The following is a 21,817-nucleotide window of genomic DNA, read 5'->3' as shown; positions in this document are numbered from 1 at the left end:
TTTCCTCCTTGGGTTGGTAGGAAACTTTACCCAGACGCCGAAGAAGCTCCGCCCTGGTAGTTTTGAACTGGCCACTGGCTGAGGCCCCGCGGGGCACTCTCCCTCCCCAGGTCCCCCAGCCCCAGACTCTACCCTCGAGGAGGCCGCCCGGAGCCAGTTTGTTCGGGGGCAGATGGCGAGCGGTGGGCTGGCTGGGAGGGCAGGAGGAGGAGGATAGAGGAAGAGTCGGTGCGCACCGCTCCCGCGCTGCCCAGACCCCCTTAGGGCCCGACTGGGCCCGCGGGTGGGGTGGGGGTGGTGGGCACGCGGCCCATCCCTGCCTCCAAGCCGCGTCCCTCGTCTCCCCGCCGGGCGGGCGGCCGCCCGCCCCCACCTCCCCTCCGGCTGCCCATCCTCCTCCCGCTCTGCCCTGCCGCTGGGGGGAGGGGCAGCCCGCGGGAGACGCTCCGACCCCCGGCCGCCCCGGCAGGCGGCGGCGCAGGCGGCTGCGGCCTAGGGCCCCGGGCGGCCGCGAGCCTCCTCCCCCTCCCGGAAGCGCGGGGCGGGGTCCCCGGCCGGGCCGCGGGGGCGGGCGCGGGGGCCGGGCCGGGGCGGGGCGCGCGGGGCGCTCGGCACTCGCGGGCTCGGCCGGCTGTGCGCGCCCACTCCGGCTCCAGGCGACCGGCGCGCGCGGGCCCAGGCCGCCCGGCTCCAGCGGAGCAGCAGCGGCGGCAGCTGGCGGCGAGGCCCCGCGCCCCTCGAGCCCCTCCCCGGCGCCGCGCATGGAGACGCGGCCCGCCGCCCGCCGCTGAGCTCGCCGCCCGGCCCGGGACCCGCCGGGGCTGGGGTGGCCTCGGGCTCCGGCCGGCCGCCCCCGTCGCCCGAGGGCTGCGCGCGGCCCGCGGGCCTCGTCGCCCGCGCGGATCGCCGCGGCCCGACCGTCCCGTCCCAGGCACTGGCCGTCCCGAGCGCCATGGCACACTCCCCGGTGCAGTCGGGCCTGCCCGGCATGCAGGTAGGCAGCAGCCGGGCCGCCGAGGGAGGGAGGGATGCGCGGGCCGGAGCGGAAGCGGGAACTTGGCGGTGTAAACACGGCCCCCCCACGCTGCCCTTCCGGGGTCGCGCCGGCCGCCCGCGCGGTACTCCCAGCCCCCGGGGCCACTGCCCGGCGCCGCGGCCCCAGGCTCGGGGGCGGGGGTGTGCGGGGATCGGGGCGCCGCGGCCTGGAGGCGGCCCTCGCCGGCCGGCGTCGCCGCGGTCAGGGAGGGATGCGGGGGTGCCAGCCGCCTTGCCCTCCCCGCTTTGCTCTCTTCCCAACGCCTCCCGAGTGCAGGCCCGGCGCCGGCGACCTCCCCGGGGAGAATGGATGCGCAGAAATGCCCTTGGAGGCCCGGATCCGGCTCGGGGCCCTGCGTGCGGCGGAGGCCCCTGTCCCCCCGGCGAGCGGCCGGAGAGTTGAGCGGCGGGAGGGCAGCCCCGGACGCGCCCCGACTCGTCCTGGGCCGGGCCCGGCCGGCTGGAGGAGGCAGGGCGGGGTGCGGCAAGGTGTAGGTGCCAGCCCCACTTCCAGCGCGTTCGTTCCGCGCCTGTCCTGGTGCAGATGGGAAAGTGCGAGCCTGGAAACCTTCTGGAAGAAGCAATCAGTCGGACACCGTGCACTCGCGTGCCGGACCCCGGGACCCTGGGCTTTTACTTTCAGACTTGGTTGGATCCGGATGAATTCCTTCCCAGTCAACCTCTCCTTTGATACTTTGTGGCATCCTGGCCGACCAGTGACTTTTTTGGAGGGGGAGAGAAGTTGAATTTCAAATTAACGTGAATGTATTAAGGTCTTTTGCCATTGGGCACTGTTCTTAGCCCTTTGAAAAAGAAAACCACCATCCGTGACTAACTTGTACTGTTTGTAAGCGCATATATGGTGGCAAAATGATTAGGGTTCAAATCTCACGATACGGTATGTCTTCCAAGTTTTGCTCTCTCAGTTTAGCTAAGCGAGTGGACCTAAGAAAACAACCACAGTTTTCCAAGTGGATTATTTATTTTACAGACATCTGCAGGCTCATTTTTTCTTTTTCCCTCGCCCTTGAGGGCTGAGAACAGGGCACCTACCTGGCCTCTTAGGAGCAGGGGATCTGCCCCACCTCTTCTGAGGCAGATGTTTTTTCCTTTTTTTTAAACCGTGAAAAGTGGGTTTCACTGTTCAGCTTTGAAATCTGGAAAAATAGGAACATAAAGTTACCAGAATTTTGGCCGGAGTTTTTTTTTTTTAAGGAGTAGCAGTTAAAGTTAATATCTTGAGTGTGCCTGAAGAAAACTGTTCTTGAATCTCATTTAAAGAGCCTTTAAATTGAACACGCATTTAAAACCTAAGCTTTTGCTGACCGCTAGGTAAAAATCAGATGTGGTTTCTTGGTATTTCTTAAAGTTCTTGCTTTGGTTTGGTTTGAATTTAGAGGCAGGAAGGCAAGGTGAACTGCGTGAAAAATTATTTTTGACGACTAGAGCAAGGGGGGCCTCTTGTAATGATAACAAAAATGCATTTAGTTAATATTTCCTTTAGACTGACTTCTATGCTGTGTTAATCAGGTTGTAATCCAGCACCAAGGCCTCACTTAGAGTTTTTACCGTGGAGGTAGTTGGCCTTTGTGGAAAGCGAATCAGTTTGGAAAGGGACTTCAAGCCTGGGTAGCTTGTGCCCTGAAGTCAGTATCAGATGGTCACCAGGTGGTATCTGGTCTCGACAATTTTTTTTTGTCCTTGCTTTTTTTTTTTCTTCAGGAGTGTGGGCCAAAATTCTTAACTCTTGGGAAAAGAAGGTAAAATTCCTTTAATAACTTTGCCTTCCAAATATAGTGTATTTCCTGGGTAGTGTTACAAGGGAACTGTTTTTATTTTGCTTTCTCAGTGTAAAAGCTGGTACATTTTTATTTAGTTGAGAGGACCACATTTCAGCTGTTATAGTTTCAGAGGTGCGAAGGTGGCTTCTGACAGCCATCCCTGCTTTTAAGCACATCTTCAAACTGTATGATAAATGTTTTTGGGTGCCATTTGGGGAAGAACATTCCTTTCCTCTCCTTTCCCCCTAAAAAAGAAAAACAACAAGCACATTTATTTTCTACTTGGAATTAGCAGCTGCTGCTGCCCAGGGAGGCATTCCTCAGAGTTGTTGAGATTAAATTAAAGATGCACCTGCCTTTGACTGACTGTTCAGGATAAAACAGGAGGGAGGTACTAACCCTTCTGTGCCCTGTCCTGAGACACCTCATCCCTCCCTTTTTTTCCATCTCATCTCCTGACCAGGGCTTTTAACGAGTTGGCTTAAAAATTTCAGAAAGACAGCAGAGTGAATTCAGGCAGCCGAGGCAAAGATGCTTAAAAAAAAAAAAAAAACCTGAATGAAAGAACATTTTAGTATAAACACGATTTTTCACTGTCTCGCGAATCATTTTTATGCCTCTTGATTCTTACTGCTACCACTTGAGGCATAAGTATTCTTTATGCCATTTTGTAGATGCAGAAACCAACAGAGACTAATGGAATGGACCAAGGTGAGACGATGTATCATGTGGCAAATTTGTGGTTTGAAACCAGGTCTTTCCTGCCTTCAAGACTGTGCTCCTACTCGCCATGCTGAATTATTGCTTTATTATTACTTTTGCAAAAATTAAAGGTTATTTCATTCCAAATTGCGTTTGCTGAAGAAATTAGAAATATGCGATTGATGTTTTATTTGTTCAATCAGCCACTGTTATTGAATGCTCATGTGCTAGGTGAGGGGTTGATGACTGTAAATTTGAATAAGTTATCATTTTCAGTAAATGTTTAATGAAGGTTGCCAGGGGCCTTTCCTTTTTTACCTCCCATACCCGGTTCATATTAGAAAAAAATAGAAATCATGAACTAAATGTAACTAAGTAAATGTAACTTAGTAACTACGAAAAGACATGAAGAAATTAGGTTGATTTGTGGATTTCACTACTCCTTGTCTTTTGTTGAACATTTCTTGTTTCACTCAATTCAGATTATAAGAAAAGCTTCAGTTGGAGGCTGGAGCACCGATCAGCTTTTAGTTTGCATAAGTTGTAATTTAAAAAGAATTAGGTTTTGGTTTATAAATTTCTCTTACGGAATTTTATCAGTTACTATTAAACTCTTCTGGACCTTGACCCACGTAGGAAATATATTTTACATCAAGTCCTGAAACAAAAGTTTCAGAGGACCTTTCCAATTCTTACTGCTTGTGATGGACTGATGTGTGGCGTATTCTATTAGAAAAAAAACCAAAAAAACAACCCCGAGCTGGTTGCAACACTAAATTGATTTCACAGCTGGCTGGTTTGATCCCAGTTTGAAAAATACTGAATTAGATATGTCACATGTGTAATAGGGCCTGAGTTAATTTAGTGTGTTTTGAGGATGTTGTAAATTTAAGATACTCTAATATTTGAAAGTACTGACAGTTTATAGGAATAGGTGTAAAACTTACTTGTTAACTTCACCCTGCCGGCTCTTTCTCCTTTCGTGTCTCTAGCTGCTTGGAGAAACCACCCTCTGCTGAGAACGCCCCTTTGTGTTGGGAGAGCGAGAGAGTTTCGTGGCCAGTTTGGACCTGTTGGGAGCTTTTCTGGAGGGCTCTTGCTTACTCTGGGGAAACCTGTGTGCTCTGGAAATCTGGGAAATGAAGGAAAACAGAAGGACAGCTGCATTTAATTGTGGCTAAAGTGCTCTTGTATTTTTTTTTCTTGTTAGTGTCATGTTTCCATAGTTTGGAAACATGTTTCCTGCCTCCATGGAAGAGCCCTCTCCATTTTGACCCTGTTGCCGTCTGCACCCTGGGGAAAGGTGGACGTGTTGTAGTGTGTGGAGATAGGGGTACTTGTTGGATTTAAGTTCTGAAAGCACCTTGAGGAAAATGCTGCACTGTAGAATGTGGTCTACTGTCCTAGAGTGTTGGACTGGACGTGGGGCCTGCATTCAGGCTTCACATTTCTCTTTGGGGCAGGCAGTGGTGGAAGGCACAGGTGAGAGCCTCCTTCGGCCTGTCTGCAGGAAGTCAGCAGCCTGGGGAGGGCCGATTCAGGTACGAAGGCTCAAATGCTGAGGTGCACAGAGAGCAGAGGTGCGTGGTTGGAAAGCAGGAGACAGGTTCAAGTGGGCTAGCCTGGGTCCCAGAGCTGGGGGGCAGCAGGGGCCCAGAGAAGGGAGCCGGCGTTCTTGGCTGCTGGGTGCTGCAGTGGGGAAGCGCTGAGTGTCGGGTGCTTTAGGAACCCTGCTCTCCGTGGCGGGTGGAAGGAGAAGGTGGACCGGGCTGCATTCTGGTGCCTGCTTGGAGGTAGTGATCTCACTTGAGGTGAGAGGAACCAGGGTAGTGAGAGTGGGCGCCGAGAAGACTGAGTGGTTGGAGGTTCAGGTGTCAGCAGGATAGCCAGGGGAAACTTTTTAGCAAGGTTGACTCAAAGCGTGGTAATTTGAACTCGCAAGGAACATCTTATAGTCTTTTATTACTCTCTCCCGTCCCTTGTGCTTTCGAGCCTTTTTGCTGTTCTATGCCAAAGAAAAATAAGGAAAATAAAGGCACGCTTTTCTGTTACTGTTCGTTGCCTGTTTTAATACTTACTTCAATACTTTATATTCTCTCTTTTCCTCTATCACCAAAACTTAACAATGTTAAGAATTTGTTTTGCTTAAAAGTGTGGTTTTTGAGGAGAGGGTTATCAGAAGATTTTTTAGAATTAAAATTAAAACTATGATTGGAGGAGTCCAGGACATTTTGGTTCTAATCCTAGCTCTGGGAACATTCTCGATAGTATTTCACATAGAACCAAGTGACCTTCAAGTAGAAATTGGTTGGATTAGATTTTTCTAGGCCGCTAACATAGCACAGTGTCCCTGTAGAGGGTAGTTCGGGGCAAGTGGCAGCCATTGTTATTGCTTTCTTTTTCCTTGATGTAATTTTTATGCTCATCTTTGAGCTACTGTTCTCTAGGCCGGAGCTAAGCTTACTTGTTGCTGGTTGACTTTGCTTTTCAGTTCACCAGTGTTTTTCCAGGACCTTAGTACAAGATGTAGTGTGAGGAGTTACTGAAGAAATGAGCCTGTTGGTAGTTGCTTCTTTCTGATACATTTTTACAGTCACACTGAAGCCAGAGTTGGGCAGTCTGAAGAGCTCTTGAGAAACGTGCCACTTCGCTCTCTGAGTGATTTCTCCTAGTGATTCTGAGTTGCTTGCTTGGAAACTCCATACCTGCAGGAAATGGACCACACCCAACCAACCCTTCTGTGGCTTTTTTTATGCTTTAGCTCAGCATTGTTATCATTAATGGAATCTTGTGGCAGGCGTGAGTGCAGGAAATCGAAGTTGCACTGTTATCCCTCTGTTGCTGCCTAGAGTCAGATGCTGTCATTGGACCAGTCATTTCCCATAATTCATGTTTTTGCAGTGCAATATATTTAACATTCTTAGTGCCAAATGCTTTGGAAAAAAGAAAAACATGGCTATTATAACACCTGGCTTCTTGGGGTGAATGTGGAGTTTCCTAATCCTAAATGGCTCCCTGGTTTCCACGGTTTAGATGAGGGAACATAAAAGGAGATGTACTTTTGCTTGCTACAAAGTATGAAACATCCCCAGTTGTGGATTACAAAGGCACTTTATGTGGGCACTCCTGGGCACAGCGTTGTTGATTTGAGAGACCTTCCCGTGTGTTTTCAGGAGGGTTCTTGGTTAGGTGGAGGAACCTCATCTGTTCGGCGCCTGGTTGGTATCTGAATAAAGTGTGGGGACATTTTGAGTTTTATAATGCTTACCAAATATGTAGCTGATGTTTATTATTTTGTCTCTTCCTGTTTATAAAAAGACTTTTAGGCCATAAGATTTGAAAGGACCGTATAGGTCCAAATCCTTTGTTTTATTTTTAATTTTAGGATTTTTGTTTAGTTTTTATTAAAGAAATTGTGCATATGTTTTAACGAGTCAGATGGCTTTGTAAAGTTTGTTTGGAAAGATAGCAGACTTGCCTCTTGCCTCCTTTTCTTCCTCCCCAAAGGCAGCCCCTTAGATCTCTTAGCTGATTGTTGTTGTTGTTACTCCTTTGTTTATAAAGAACATTTAAAAATTGCTGCTACTTTTTTTCTAGTTCCAGGCATTATCTGTAGACTTTGGACTCTGAAGATGAGGGTTTAGTTCTCTTCTTGCCTCCTTCACTCACATGTACCTCCCCTCCCTTCCCCAATATGGTTACACTGTAACTTTGGTTAGATCTGCATTAATGTGCCAGCGTACATGTGTTCCCAGCCCAGCCATTAGGTAACCCGGATTACTTTTCAAATCTTTTGTGGAAGTTGTTTTTTGGTAACGTACTTAATCAGTTCGGGCTGCTATAACAATACCGTAGGATGAGTGGCTTAACACAAACATTTATTTCTCACAGTTCTGGAAGCTGAGAAGTCCAAGATCAAGGTGCTGGCAGATTCAGTGTCTGGTGAGGAACCTGGTTCACTGATGGATGTTTTCTCGCTGTGTCCTCACATGGCAAAAGGGGCAAGGGAGCTCTCTGGGGTCTCATTTATAAGAGCATTACTCCCAATCCTCAGGGCTCCATTCTCGTGACCTGATCACCTCCCAAAGGCCCCTCCTCAAACCATCACATTGGAGGTTAGGTCTTAACATAAGAGTTTTGGAGGGACACAAACATTCAGTCTGTAGCAGTACTTAAAGCTTAACCCCAAACTCGCACCCGTTGTTGAAACCTTCTCTTAGGAAGTTCAGGTAGAGAAAGACAGGCTGTCCATTTCACCTTTCCAGGGAGTCTTCCTGTGGCCTCCTGACCTGCTGCGTCTGGACTGGTGGTCTTCCACACTTGGTGCACGACTGGTGCCCTCTGTCTTTCTTTGCCTTCGTCTGAGGGATTCCTCTGTTTACACCATTGTGTTGGTGCAACATACCTTGCAGTGCCTTCCTGTGACTATAGGGTAGGGTACATGGGAGGTAAGTTTTTTGAGGCCTTGGATATCTGAAAACTTCCTTGTTTGTACTTTTCCCCTTGATGGATATTTTGGCATGATATATAGTCATAGGGTGGAAATTATTTTTCTCCAGAATTTTGAAGGTCTTTCTCCATTGTGTTTTAGCTTCCAGTGTTGCAGTGCCACACCAAACTAGATTCTGTATACACAAGCTGTGTTGTTCTTCCTGAACTTAATAGGATCTGAATTTTTTCTTTGTGATCTGAAGTTTCATGATGACGTGTCTTGATGTGGGTCTATTTTGATCTTTTGTGATGAGTACTTTTGTGATGAGTAGGCCCTTTTAATCAGGCAACTTAGGTCTTTTTGTGGAATTATTTCTTTGATTCTCCTCCCTCCATTTTCTGTGTCTCTCTTAAACTCTATCATTTGGATGTTGGACCTTCTAGACTGGTGCTCAAATATTCTTATGTTTTTTAAACCTATTTTTCATCTCTTTGTCTCTTTTACTTGGCTTTCTGGGAGATTGTCTCAACTTTATCTTCCAGCTCTTCCAATGAGTATTTTATTTCTGCTCTTGTTTTTTAAATCCTAAGAGTTCTTTTTGGCTCTCTGAGTGTTCCTTAATTGTTTCAGTTGAAATGTCGGCTCTTATCTCTGTGAGAATGTTAATCGTAGTTATGTTGTTTTTCCCCTCAGAATAGATTCTCTTCCTCCAAGGCTCCTTCTCCCTCCTAGTTTGTTTTGGTCTCTGTTTTTTACAGTAGAGGCCACCCTCAAATATCCTCTCATATTTAAGAGTGGGGGCTGCTGAGCTGGTTGGAAATCTGAGCCCTTGAATGGAACATGTTTAACCACAGTGATGTTTGGGGCTCCCCCTGGACAGTAGGGTTGAGGAATCGCTTATGTTTGTTTCTTGTAGCTTTTTGTACATTTTGCCTTCCTGGAGAAGCCTTCCCTTGAGCCTTCTGACTTGTTCTGGGCTGAACTGGTGGTTGTCCACACTTGGAGCACCCCTAGGCTAATCTCTCCCCCCTCCCTTGGCCTGAACCTGAGCGTTGGGTGGAGGGAAAGGACTGAGTGTGGGGGCAGTGTGTTGCGTAGCTTTAGTCCTGCTCCAGAAGCCCTCAATTTTCCTTTCCAGAGAAGATGCTTTCAGTTTCCTTGATTGGGGAGGCACGAGGCAGTTGCCTGGCTGTGAGGAGTGGGGAAGGCCATCTGGGTATCTCACCACTTCTTTAGCTGACTTTTAGCCACCCCTCCTTAGGGCAGGTGCTCCCCTTCCAGAGGGACCTGGTGCTGCCAGTTCCTGAGTTTTGGGGATTCAGCACTGTGGATGGAGTTGAATCTCTGCTTTCTCCACCTGTAGCTTAGCATTTGTCTTCTCCCCCATCTTTCTTTCCACCACCTGCTTTCCAGCTTCTGCAATTTCACTGCTGTTGGTCTTCTCTCCCCTCCTGGTACGTGGAGGGTTAGCCTTTTAAGGTTTCTTGAAAGGAAACCCCCTTTATTATGGTTTTAGTGGGATTTCAGGATTGATCTAAGCTGCTGTCTACCTGGAAGTCACTCTTTTCAATTTATAGATGAATGAATAGAATTTGAATTCCAAGGTCAGGACCGCCCAGTGTGGGGATGGGGAAGGACTTCTGAGTTACTGTTCTCTCCATCATGTGATTTTGCCTCCTGTTTTCTCTAAGTAAATGACAGTATAAATATAAGCTTGCTTTTTCATATCTCGGTCAGTGACCTCTGCCTCCCTGACTTGAACTAAGAACCTGCTTTTCTTCATTCTGTCTCTCATTTTCTGGTCTCAGGATCCTGTGGGCACAGAACCGTTTCAGGGAGCCCCGTGGTATCTCTTTGGGGAAACATTTGCTTAAGTTGATTGATGTTTTGGGGGCCCAGCCCATGGTCCGGAATTGAGTGTTTGCTTCCTGTGAGGGCGGGGGCAGCATCGCTCAAGGCGGCGTGGGCAGCTCAGGGCTTGGGCACAGATGCACAGCAGATGTTGGGTAGCTTACCAGAGCGGGCTCGGACGCATGTGTGGTGGACCCAGTTTGCCACGTGTTAGAGGGTTGTGCGCTGTGGATCCAGGAATGAAGAGTGGGCTTCTCTGCGTGCCCAGTGCGCGGGCACAGGCTTGGGGCATGGCCTGGCGCTCTTCCTTAAATCCTCAGACAAATGGACAAATGATTCGAAGGGTGCATATTCTACTTAAGAACAAGGTACTGTTTTGGGTGGAAATTTACAGTGATAAACCATTGAGGGAAAATGAAAAGTAATCCAGAACGTGGGGACCGGGTGTTGGTCAGCAGCTATTTTAGGCACAGTTTCGTAGGATAACTTGAAAATCATGTTCGTTGTTAAATTGCTACCTGACCTCCTGATGAACTGAGAACCTGTTGAAGAAAGGTATTGCTGAGACATTCCTTTAGTGTGTTTGATGTACTTTCCTTGTGCCAAACATTTCTGGAGAGGTAATTTAAAAAGAAAAAGATATGTAAGTACAAAGAATTACTCACTTCCTCAGCTGTTCCCACCAGTAGGTGGGTTTTTTTTCCTTCTGCTTCCCTGTGTTGCCTGAGTGGGTAAGTGGAATAGGTGAACAGTGCCTTTGGCCTTGCTGTGTTGATGTCAGTCGAGAAAATAAAAGTTTGTAGCCCTTAGTGAGAGCCCTGTAGGAAGGGGACTGAGTTTTATTGTCTTGCTCTCCAGGGCCAGGCACTGTGCCTTGGGTAATCAATCCTCAAGGCCCTGCGGAGGGAAGGGCTGTTAGGCCAGCTTTCAGATGAGAAGCCTGAGGCTTATGAAGCTCAGGACCCTCAGCTAGAAAACAGCCCAGCCGGGTGTGGAGCCCTGACTTTGGGTGCTGGGGTTTGTGTTCTTGCCTTCTTACTCCAGAACGCCTCCACCAGGCATCTCAGATCCCGCCCCCCCCACTCCTGCCCCTCACGTGGCTTCTGTTTCCCTAATGGTCAGATTGTGTGGCCAGCTTCCTGAAACCAGCCCAGTTCAGGGTTAGTAACTGATGGTGTTTTGGACACTTTCATTTCCACTATTTTTTTTTTTTTTTGACTTCTAAAGAAGACTTTGTTCATGTTCCAATATTATTTTTAACTGGCTTTCTGGAATTTAGGATGTGGGTGTGGGGGAGGTGACCGTGGACCTTAAGATGTTTTCCCTGTGTTTCCGTTCTCTCTCCTGAGCCCTTGGGCCTCCCTTAGGGTGGGATTGGGGCCTTTGGCTGGCTCTGTTGATTGCCTTTCAGGTGTTGCCCAGATTGCTTTGCACTGTGAAGAAGTACTAACTGAAAAAAGTACCCAGTAATCTAACACAGTGATTTCAGGTTTTAGCATTGATCCCCATCACCTGGAGGGCTTGATAATCTGCAGACTGCAGGGCTGTCGTCTGGGATGGAGTTTGCATTTCTAATAAGCTTCCGGGTGTGTGGCTGCCTCAGGGACCACACTTTGAGAACCACTACACTGTAGAACTAAAAATCCTGACATCCCTATTGCACCCCACTGTGGAGCACACTATAGCGATGCCCACTTGAAAAGCAGCACAATGGAAAACAATGCTTGAGATTTAACGGCTTGTATTTCAGAAGACTGACTTTGGGAATTAAATAGGCTTCTTTTTTTTTTTTTTTTTTAATAATTTTATTTATTTATTTTCCCCGAAAGCCCCAGTAGATAGTTGTATGTCATAGCTGCACGTCCTTCTAGTTGCTGTATGTGGGACGCGGCCTCAGCATGGCCAGAGAAGCAGTGCGACGGTGCGTGCCCGGGATCCGAACCCGAGCCGCCAGCAATGGAGCGCGCTCACTTAACCGCTAAGCCATGGGGCCGGCCCTAAATAGGCTTTTTAGTTGTAAGAATTATTAGGGCGTTTGCTATCTTAGCATGTATTGTAAACCTGTTGGGGGTGGAGGAAGATGTGTGCGCCCATGTCTTTTTGACCTCAAAACCTCATTTTTTTAAGAAATGTATCTCTCAGAATTAGCATTCTGTGGTTCTTTTAGAAAACCCTGGACCGAAACAAAAGCCCTGAACCTGATAATCTTCCACAGTGTTGCCAGGATAATCTCTCTTTCTCTTAACTGTTGTTTCCATCACGTCACTCTCTGCTTAAGAACCTTTGGTGGGGGGGCTGGCCCGGTGGCATAGTGGTTAAGTTTGCGTGCTCCGCTTCGGTGGCCCAGGGTTTGTGGGTTTGGATCCCAGGTGCGGACATACACACCACTTATCAAGCCATGCTGTGGCAGGCGTCCCACATGCAAAACAGAGGAAGATGGGCATGGATGTTAGCTCAGGGTGAATCTTCCTCAAGCAAAAAGAGGAAGATGGGCAACAGATGTTGACTCGGGGCCAATCTTCCTCTCCAAAGGAAGAAAAAAAGAACCTTTGGTGGCTTCCTGACCAAATATAAACTCCAGCTTAAAACTCAGGGCCTTGTATTAGTACCCAGTTTCCTCTTGTGCTGCTTTCCAGCCATCTCTCCCCTTGTTGGCTCCTCACGCCTCCCTATGCTCCTCCTGCCTCTGGGACCCTTCTCACCTGGCAGGATACCCCCAGATTCCTTTGCCCAGTAACCCCTGCTGAGCTGTTAGTATTTATATTATGCTGCCTTCTTTTTCTTATTTGGATTTTAAGGGAAGACTTCAGGGAAGGTCTGCACCATCCATCCAAAGTAACACAGAGGCCTCAGTGATGAACACCTGCTGGCCGTGTTCGGGGGGCGGTTAGGAAATGAATTCACCTGTGTGGGGAGGGCCAGTTAGGAAAGGAATGGGCTCTCTTTGGACAAAATGATTTTCTTTTCTTCTGGTTGTTCTGTTTAACACTTGACTGAAGATATGCATGTATCTCTAATTGAGAGAAATATTCCGGACCTGTAGTCTTTTTAATATTTGGGATGTCAGAGGTTTTATGCTTTTATGTATAAATAGTTGATTTGATTTTTTAATTCAAAAAATGATCAGTATTTCTGTATTAGCAGTCTTGTATTAGAGTGTACTATGATTAGCTAGGCTTTGATCTTATCAGACTTGCTTATTTGAGAGTGTTTTTCTGCGGGGGAGGGGGGCTTGATTTTTTTTTTTTTTTAAGTGCATTATAGTTTTTCTGTGGTTGGTTATGTGGCTTTTTCCAATATAAGGGTAACTGTCATATTAAGCAGACTTAGGGGATGGACTGTGTTAGGACAGGTAGTTGTGAGGTTTGAGCTCTTCTGTTTTCTTTGTTAATAGTGAATCTGAAGTGTGTCTAAAAGACCCAGTTTGTTATTCTGAATGCCTCCCTCCATATTGTCTTCTTCAGGAAAAAATGAAGTGCTACGTGAAGTGAAACTGCGTGCATTTCCTGGCCTGGTCGTGCAGGCTGCCTGTCTTCGTCAGTGAAGCGCCACACCTAATGGTCGTGGTGGTCTCAGGTCACATTCCCAGATGGGCCAGGGCCTGCAGCTCCAGCAGCCCGAGGGTGCAAGCCTTGATTTGGTGGGGTGGAATTGCATTTCCCTGTGGGCGTGGAGCAGAGTCATATTTTAAAGTGATCACCTAGTTTAGAACAGTTCTGAGTTGAAAAGCAGCTTTCCCAGGGATCTGCCTGATTCCTTCTTCTTGGGTGAATTACTGTTTATGTGGAGCAAATGGTTTCTTGAGAGCAGGCCTTCTCAGTCTCTCCCCCAATATATAGATATATGTTTATGTTCATATATGCGTGTGTATATAAAATGTTATTTTATTATTTCTTCATTGTAATCTGACTTTTATCAGTAAGTAGCCTAAAAGAAGCTTGTAGCACTCCTGGTCAGAGATAATTTTTCCTCTTTGTTTCCAAAGGAACGAACCCTCAACATCCTGAAAAATAGTTGGAGTGAAAAGTTATTAGATGATAAAATATTTTAATCCTTTTTAAAATGATAAAATTCTCAGTGTTTTTATACATGGCCTATTGCATAGATAATGTCTTAATATGTTAGCTGTAGCAATCAAATAAGGCTATTTTTGAAATTCCATGGAAATGGTTCTTCCCTTCGTTGGTCCTTTTATATCAGCGTAGCGATAGCTCTCTTGGCTTTTGCTGGAGAGTTGGTGGTGGCCAGGCCCTGTGAAAACCAGCGGAAGGGCCTGCGGTTGCTTATCAGCTGCAGGGTTTGAGCCCTGCTTCCTACCCTGGCCACGTTGTCTGTGCATAGTCTCTTAAAAAGTAATGTGAGGTGGGGGGCTGAAAGTGGGTACAGAAATGGAAACTGCCCCCCACCCTGGAAAAACACCATCACTCCATCCCCCATTAAATGATTTTTGAAGCAAAAGCATCTATAATCCCACTACTTGAATATGGCTCTTTTCTATTTTGCTTATTTTCCAGTTGTCATCTATGTACATACATATCTATAAGTAATTGCAGTCTTACATAGGTGCACTTTTTATATTTGTTTTCCATTCAGAAGTGGATCATAAATATTATCCTTCATTTCCATACAGTTTGAATGGTGATTATTTAATGTCATTACTGACTTACCCCCGCCTCTTTAATGTAAGGCATGCCTCATCTTTAGGACCCAGGGTTCTAGCCAGGAGCACATTCCTGTTTGGCTCTGCTGGTTAGAAAGAATAACCTTGCTGCTTTTTTTGCCTTTGGAGAAGGAAAAACATTATTCATCCTTCCCCTCCCCCAACAGTGTGATTGTTGTTGTTTAATGAGTTTTTGTAGTTAATTGCTTTGCTTACATTGGTAAGTGAGACCACTCACCCAGTGGAACTACAGATCCCTTGCTGAGTTGTATCCTGAACAGAGGACAGTACATGTGGACTGGAGCCCACAAAGACTGTGTGTGTGTGTGCGCGCGCACGCATGTGTATAAATGTGAGCATTAACTCAGAACGACAAAACCACTGTCCTCTCAGGGCCTCCCCTAGGCTGTGGATGAAGCAAACATAGGCGCCTGAGGAAGACAAGCAGTGGGAATTCTGCCTGGCTGAATTGTCGTCATCTTAATTGTCCTTCAGATGAATACTTTGTATATGTTCTGAATATTCTAGTGTTAAAATAACTTTTATGTCCTGTATGTTTCTTTGTAGTCTTATATTTAACAAAAAGTTGTAGATATGGAAATTTGCAAGACTATGGTAGGTGCAAATATTGTGACTTAAAATTATTGCTCTGAGTGAACATTTACCCCAAATAGGACCAGTCTGCTTTTGTGTGTGTTTTGAGTGACAGGGCAGTGGTCGCTGAAATGATACATACCGTGTATACATGTTTTCTTCCCGCACAAGGTGCACACATGCGTGAGGCGCTGCTGCAGTAGCGGTGCCAGCATTGGAGACGGGCCGCCTGGCTGTGTGCAGCAGCCCATGGGCAGGAGCATCGAGGCGTGTCTGTTAGCATTTAGACTGTGGATCACCCCTACATCACTTCAGGTTTTCCTACCAAGTGGTTTCAGATCAGTGTAGACCTTCCATCCAAAGAAGTTATGAAACACTTTGGTTTTAGAATTTTGGATAGGGGACATGGACCTGTATTACTACCCTTCTACCATATATATTTTTTTGATGAATAGAAGAACTTGAGAAATATAAGGCAATAATGTGAGAATTTAGCACTACTGAATTCTGCTGGAACCTGTTTGCTTTTTTCTTTATTCAAATTAAAAATTTTTTCTTTATTGTATGGTTGTCTTCAGGTATTTGTTTAGCCTTAGGAGAATGAACACAGAAATGGAAGCTTGTTGGATAGAAGTACAATTAAAGAAAAAGAGGAAGTGTTGTTGGACTTTGTGTCATAAAGATCTTTCCTATTCTAAGCTGAGAAACTATAAATGTAGACTGTCCGTTTACCTCGTAGTATTTTATAAAGCAAAAATTAGTAAGGGATATATTAATATTTTGATTGTAATTTATTTCCGTGATCACCATTGTTACAGTTAGATGCAAAAGAAAAAGGAAAACTTTTCATATGTCAGAAATAAAGTTTAAAATCTTGGCAGTTCCCAAATGAATTTCAGATTTTATTTGTAAGTTTGTTGCTTAGAAATTCAGCACGTTTTCTTGTAGAAGTGAGTTTATAAACGGTGGCTAAGTTGTGAGGCTAGGCTGGAAAAGACTAACTAAATTGTAATGGTAAGAGTTAAGTTCCTGGTTCTGAAGGCAGTAAAGTAGTTGGTATCAGGAAGAATTTTCTTTACTTTTCTTGGTGCAGGACTGGTCCCCGCAGTATTGCTGAGTTCACATTGGTCCCTTGTGCTGTGCTGGCCCTCGCTGTTACCTCCAGTACCCTTCTCCTCCATCCTTTAATGCCATCCTTTCATGATAGCACGGCTCTGGTGGGAATAATTAAATATTGAGAGGTGACAGGGAAGATTAATGTAGGAAATGATGCCTGAGCTCTGTTCTAGAAGAATTACTTTTAAAGGCAGAAGGAATCCAGACAGATTAGAATGTTCAAAAGTGTACGAGTTTTTTTAATAGCTTAGAGTGTTGGAAAAGTGCAAGGAGTTCGGTTTTGCTGGACTTCAAGGGGAAAGGAAAGAGAACAAGAGACAGGAGACTGAGGAGGTAGTCGGGAACCAGATTGTAAAGGAAGGAGCATGCTGAGCCTATTAGGTGTTATGAAATTCCTAGGACAGCTGGAAGCAGCAGAATGAGACCAATTTTGGGTTTTAACAGTTTGGTTGTTGGGCTGGAGAGGGCGGAGGCTGGTCCCTCAGCCCGGAAACCGTTGCTGTGGCCCGGGGAGAGCTGATGTGGGACTGGACAGAGTCGTCAGTAGCTGGGTGGGGAGCAGGGGAAGGGACGCAAGGGGGAGCCGTGTAAGAGAGTAGAGTGGGCTGGGTTTGGTGATGATGGCGAGAGAGGGAGGATCCTAGGATGGTCTCTAGGCTTCTGGCTTGGGTGTGTGGGTGAGTGAATGGTGGGGCCACCGACTGGCGTAGAAGATGAAGAACCTGTGTAGGTAAGGAATTGTATTTCAGGTAACTGGGATGTAGGAGGAGAAAATGGATGATTGGTTACGTATATGGGTCTGGAGCTTGGGGGAAGAGGCCAGGCTAGGGACGGAGCCGTGGTTTATTAATTAGGTCATGAGTGATGGTTAGCAATATGAGAACGGGCGTGAGCACTATGAGGAGGAAGACTGTACAGGGAGGAGCCTGAGTTTCAGCTCTCACAGGCCCCTAGGTGCTCCACCGAGCTTCTGCTATTCACAGAGTTCTTCTCCTCTGAACCCTGCTGTCGCCATGTCAGGGCTTTTCCACACGTGATTTCCACAGGTGGCCCCAGGGTGGATGGATGAGGAGAGAGGGGCACTGTGGGTGGCTAATCTGTTATCAGTGGGAGCAGTTCCTGAGCTGATTGTCCCTAAGTCAAGAGCAGTCTTAGGTGACAAGAGTGTCTTTTTAAAAAGTTTTATTAGGTAAATTGTATGCCAAAGCTCCAAATATCTAGGATGTACCTAAATTTGACCTTAAAACTCTTTATTTTTTTTTTTATTTTTTTAATTTTTTAAAGATTTTATTTTAGTTTTTTTCCCCAAAGCCCCAGTAGATAGTTGTATGTCATAGCTGCACATCCTTCTAGTTGCTGTATGTGGGCCGCAGCCTCAGCATGGCTGGAGAAGCGGTGCGTCGGTGCACGCCCGGGATCCGGACCCGGGATCCGGACCCGGGCCCCGGACCCGGGCCGCCAGCAGCGGAGCGCGCGCACTTAACCGCCAAGCCACGGAGCTGGCCCTAAAACTCTTTAATTTGTACTTTAATGGATGTCACTCCTGAAGTGGATCGGAAGGTACAGTAGTCCCCCCTGTCGGCGATTTTGCTTTCCAAGATCAACCTTGGTCCAGCAATAACGCTAGGTCACAACGCCTGTGTCACTCACCTCACTTCATCTCATCATCTCACATCATCACAAGAAGGAGAAAGTTGAGTACAGTACAATAAGGTATTTTGAGATAGAGGCCACCTTCACATAACTTTTATTACAGTATATTGTATATTGTTATGGTTCTGTTTTGTTATTTGTTATTGTTGTTATTCTCTTACTGTGCCTAATTTATGAGTTAAACTTTGTCATAGGTATGTGTGTACAGGAAAAAACAGTATATATAGGGTTCAAGACTATCTGCGGTTTTCAGGCATCCGCTGGGGGTCTTGGAACGTATCCCCCTTGCATGAGGGGAACTACTGTAACTTTCTGATGAGTTGGATAGCAGGATTTAATGGGGATGTTGTTCAAACATCTTGGTCTTTGGTTATACCTGTAAAAGTCAGTGTAGAAGCGTCTAGGTTAACTAAAGTCAGCAAGCTTTCATTTTAAGCCAGACTGGATGGTACTGGGGTTCCCATGGTACTTCTTACCCTGCCTGGTGCAACCTGGAGAGTAATTAAGAAAAATGAAAGCAGTGTTAGGGGTAGGAGTTTTTGGGTAGTTATGTTATTAAAATAATTTTCTTTTACATTTGTACAACGTAAGCATCCTAAAATGCTAGCTTTAGGTGAGAAAGAGATTTTGGAGTTTCATCTAGGTTTACTTTTAGTTAATCTAATCTAGATCTAAGAGGCATGATGTTTTAGATAACTTGGGGGTATGGAGATGAGTTTATAAAACTTGGCAGGTTAAACCAGGACTCTTGTTTTGTTACTATTTTAGCCAGAGGTAATTTCAGTAATTAAAGTGAAATGGCCCATTTTAAAGTTCTATTCTGTAAAGAGCAGTGGACCTTAAGCATCTATGGGAAGTATGGGCTCTTTGGGGGTTAACTGGAATAATGAAGATACTTAAAAAAATTTTTTTTTAAATAGACTTCATTTTTTAGAGCAGTTTTAGGTGAACAACAAAATCGAGTGGAAGACACAGAGATTTCCCATATACCTCCTGCACTCACCTCCCCATCAACATCCTGCACTAGGTTATATTTGTTATAATTGGTGAACCTACACTAATACATCCTCAACACCCAAAGTCCATAGTTGACATTAAGGTTCATTCCTGGGGCTGTATGTTCTGTGGGTTTTAACAAATGTATAGTGACATGTATCCACCCTTATAGTATCATACAGAATAGTTTCACTACCCTAAAAATCAATGAGGCTATTTTTAAAACATGTCATTTTGATTCTACTGAAATATTTTTCTATACATACTGTTTTTTCCTCATTGGCTTCTTCAGTTTCTGACTCAACCAAAAGTACTTTCTCTTGGCCGTGGTGGGGCCTGGGTCGCCGTTGGTCTCTGTCATTATGAAAACGCATGCGATTGGGGTTCTCAAGGTACGTGTCTCTGGAATTATATCTTGAGAAGTTAGGCTCTGGCAGCCACTTAGGAACCTGACAAGGGAAAAGATTCTAATAGGGTAGTTCTGCACGGTTCCTTCTGGTCCTCTGCCCCTGCAGTTATTTGAGGCTGTTAATTTAAAAAACTAAGTGTCTGCACTGAAAATGAACCTCCTTCTTTTAGTAAAGCTTTTTTTTTTTTTTTGAGGAAGACTGGCTCTGAACTAACATCCATTGCCAGTCCTCCTCTTTTTTTTTTTTTTTTTTTTTTGTGAGGAGATCAGCCCTGAGCTAACATCCGCCAATCCTCCTCTTTTTTTTTTTTTTTTTTTGCTGAGGAAGACGGCCCTGGGCTAACATCGGTGCCCATCTTCCTCCACTTTATATGGGACGCCGCCACAGCATGGCTTACCAAGCAGTGCGTCGGTGCGCGCCCGGGATCCGAACCAGCGAACCCTGGGCCGCCGCAGTGGAGCGCGCGCACTTAACCGCTTGCGCCACCGGGCCGGCCCCGCCAGTCCTCCTCTTTTTGCTGAGGAAGATTAGCCCTGAGTTAACGTCTGTGTCCATCTTCCTGTGTGTGGGACGCCGCCACAGCATGGCTTGATGAGCGGTGTGTAGGTCCACGCCCCGGATCTGAACCTGCAAACCCTGGGCTGCCGAAGCGGAGTGCGCGAACTTAACCACTACTGCACCCGGCTGGCCCTCCGTTTTTTTGTTTTGACTCCCTAAAATTTCTGTCATCCTGCCCTTTTGCAGCTGGGTTAAGTGGAAGGAGATCTCACCCCTTGGGTGGGACAGGTGCTCCTGTAGCCTTTGCAAGTGGTTTGCCTCTGTGTGTCCCACCTCCACCCGTGTCCTGGCTCACGCAGCTCCTGAGGTCTCTGTGGAGCTGCCCTCACCTTGCTGGCCTGTCGTCAGCATCTGGCATGTTTATGACCTCGGTTTGGGACCTGGAGTCGACATCCCGTCCCATAACTCCAGTTCCTGTGGAAGCTACTGTGGACTGTAAGGAGAAAATGCCACGTGATGCCTTTTTTTCCCCTCTGAACTAATGTAAAGATTCCTTAACAAAATTAAGCAATTACAAATTTAAATTTATTTAAAATATTATAGAAGTAATATAACTAATTGTAAAAAAAAAAAAAAATCAGAATTGTATGATTTTATTCCGCAGGGGTAACTAATGTTGAGAGTAAGGATTCTGTGGTCACCTTAATTGCAAAGGATTGTTCCCTATCTTACGTTTAGAACTGAGGGGAAGGCTGGAAGGTCCATTTGATGGTTTTTTTCTTCCCTATCACAGCAGTTCCATCAGAAATGTCACTAACCTCTAACCAAGACCCCTCAAGCAATCCAATTTCTGCCAGCACTTAAGTGCTTTTTGTGTTCCTGATGAGACATAATACTCATTTTTAAACCAGCAAAGATTTATTGGATGTCTGCTGTGTTTAATGCGCCATGCTAGAGGCTAGGGAAATGGATAAGCCACGCCTGCTGTCCTTAATGCGCAGTGTCGGGCAGACATTCCAGCAAGCACTGGGAGTACAGGGTGGTATTAATCAGAGAGGTGATTTTAAACAAAGTGGGTGAAAGAGAGGAAGTCTTCCTGGAGGAGGCGGCATTTGCGTGTGTATTTGAACAGTTCTTTAAGGAGCTAGTGGGTAGAAGGTATTCCAGGCAGATGGGGATCTGTTCATAGAATTGGCTGTGGTTTGGAGTGACTGGTGTAGATGAGTAAAATGAGGATTTTCCCTTTCCCTCCTCCTGCCTGATATAATGGGAAAGAGAAAGCATTAGGCTTAGTTTTTGAGTAAGATAAAAATGCTAAAAAAGAGGAAGTAAGAGGGGGGTTTTGTGTCAGGAGGTGTCTCCTTAGTGGATTGGATAATCCAGATCAACCCTAAAGTGGCCTTGGTGGCCTCTTTGTTTATTTCTGATTTGCTTGAGGGACGAATAACAAGGAGGGATTGGAAACCTACGTATGTCTTGATTTTGATAGGCTGGTCCAGTATTGTGTATGTATATTTGTGTGTGTATATATATGTATATATATATATTTTTTTTTTTGTGAGGAAGATTAGCCCTGAGCTAATATCCATTGCCAATCCTCCTCTTTTTGCTGAGGAAGATTGGCCCTGGGCTAACATCTGTGCCTGTCTTCCTCTACTTTTATATGTGGGACACCTGCCACAGCATGGCTTGATAAGCGGTGCATATGTTCACACCTGGGATCTGAACCCACGAACCCCAGGCTGCTGAAGTGGAGCGCGCCAACTTAACCACTACTCCACCGGGCCAGCCCCTATGTATATATATATTTTTTAAAGTTGAACTTAATTTTCAGTCCTGGTTCAGAGGAGCGTTTTTCTTTTCTTTTAATTGGACTGAATACACTTGAAGCACGGTAGGCTGTAAAGATGGTTTCATTTTATTTTGCCTACTTAGAATTGGGCCTCTGGAACTAACAGGAGAGTTTATATAAGAATAACATGCAAATGAGTGTTTTCACTTTTGAGCCAAGAGCTTCAGGGCTTCTTCCGCCTGGGAAAAGGATGGCGGTGTCCATGAGCTTTCATGGGAGGCAAGTGTATTAGGAAGC

The 21,817-nt window shown here is 46.1% G+C and overlaps 1 protein-coding gene across 3 annotated transcripts in view; it reads left to right on the top strand.

The window, feature by feature from the left end:
• Positions 1-508: 508 nt before the first annotated feature.
• STK24 (serine/threonine kinase 24) overlaps positions 509-21,817 on the top strand; it is a 116,622-nt gene continuing 95,313 nt past the window's right edge. The window contains exon 1 of one of the 3 annotated variants that reach the window (XM_058548408.1): positions 509-994. In XM_058548408.1, the coding sequence (XP_058404391.1) occupies positions 953-994 (42 nt within the window). In that variant the 5' untranslated portion in view covers positions 509-952. The remainder of the gene's footprint in view (positions 995-21,817) is intronic. The other 2 variants (XM_058548409.1, XM_058548407.1) reach the window with 2 other exon arrangements.

Source organism: Diceros bicornis, chromosome 9 (genome assembly GCF_020826845.1).
Source record: "Diceros bicornis minor isolate mBicDic1 chromosome 9, mDicBic1.mat.cur, whole genome shotgun sequence".
Lineage (NCBI taxonomy): Eukaryota > Metazoa > Chordata > Mammalia > Perissodactyla > Rhinocerotidae > Diceros > Diceros bicornis.
Note: the sequence above shows the minus strand (reverse complement) of the source record. Positions and strands in the feature narration are given on the sequence as shown.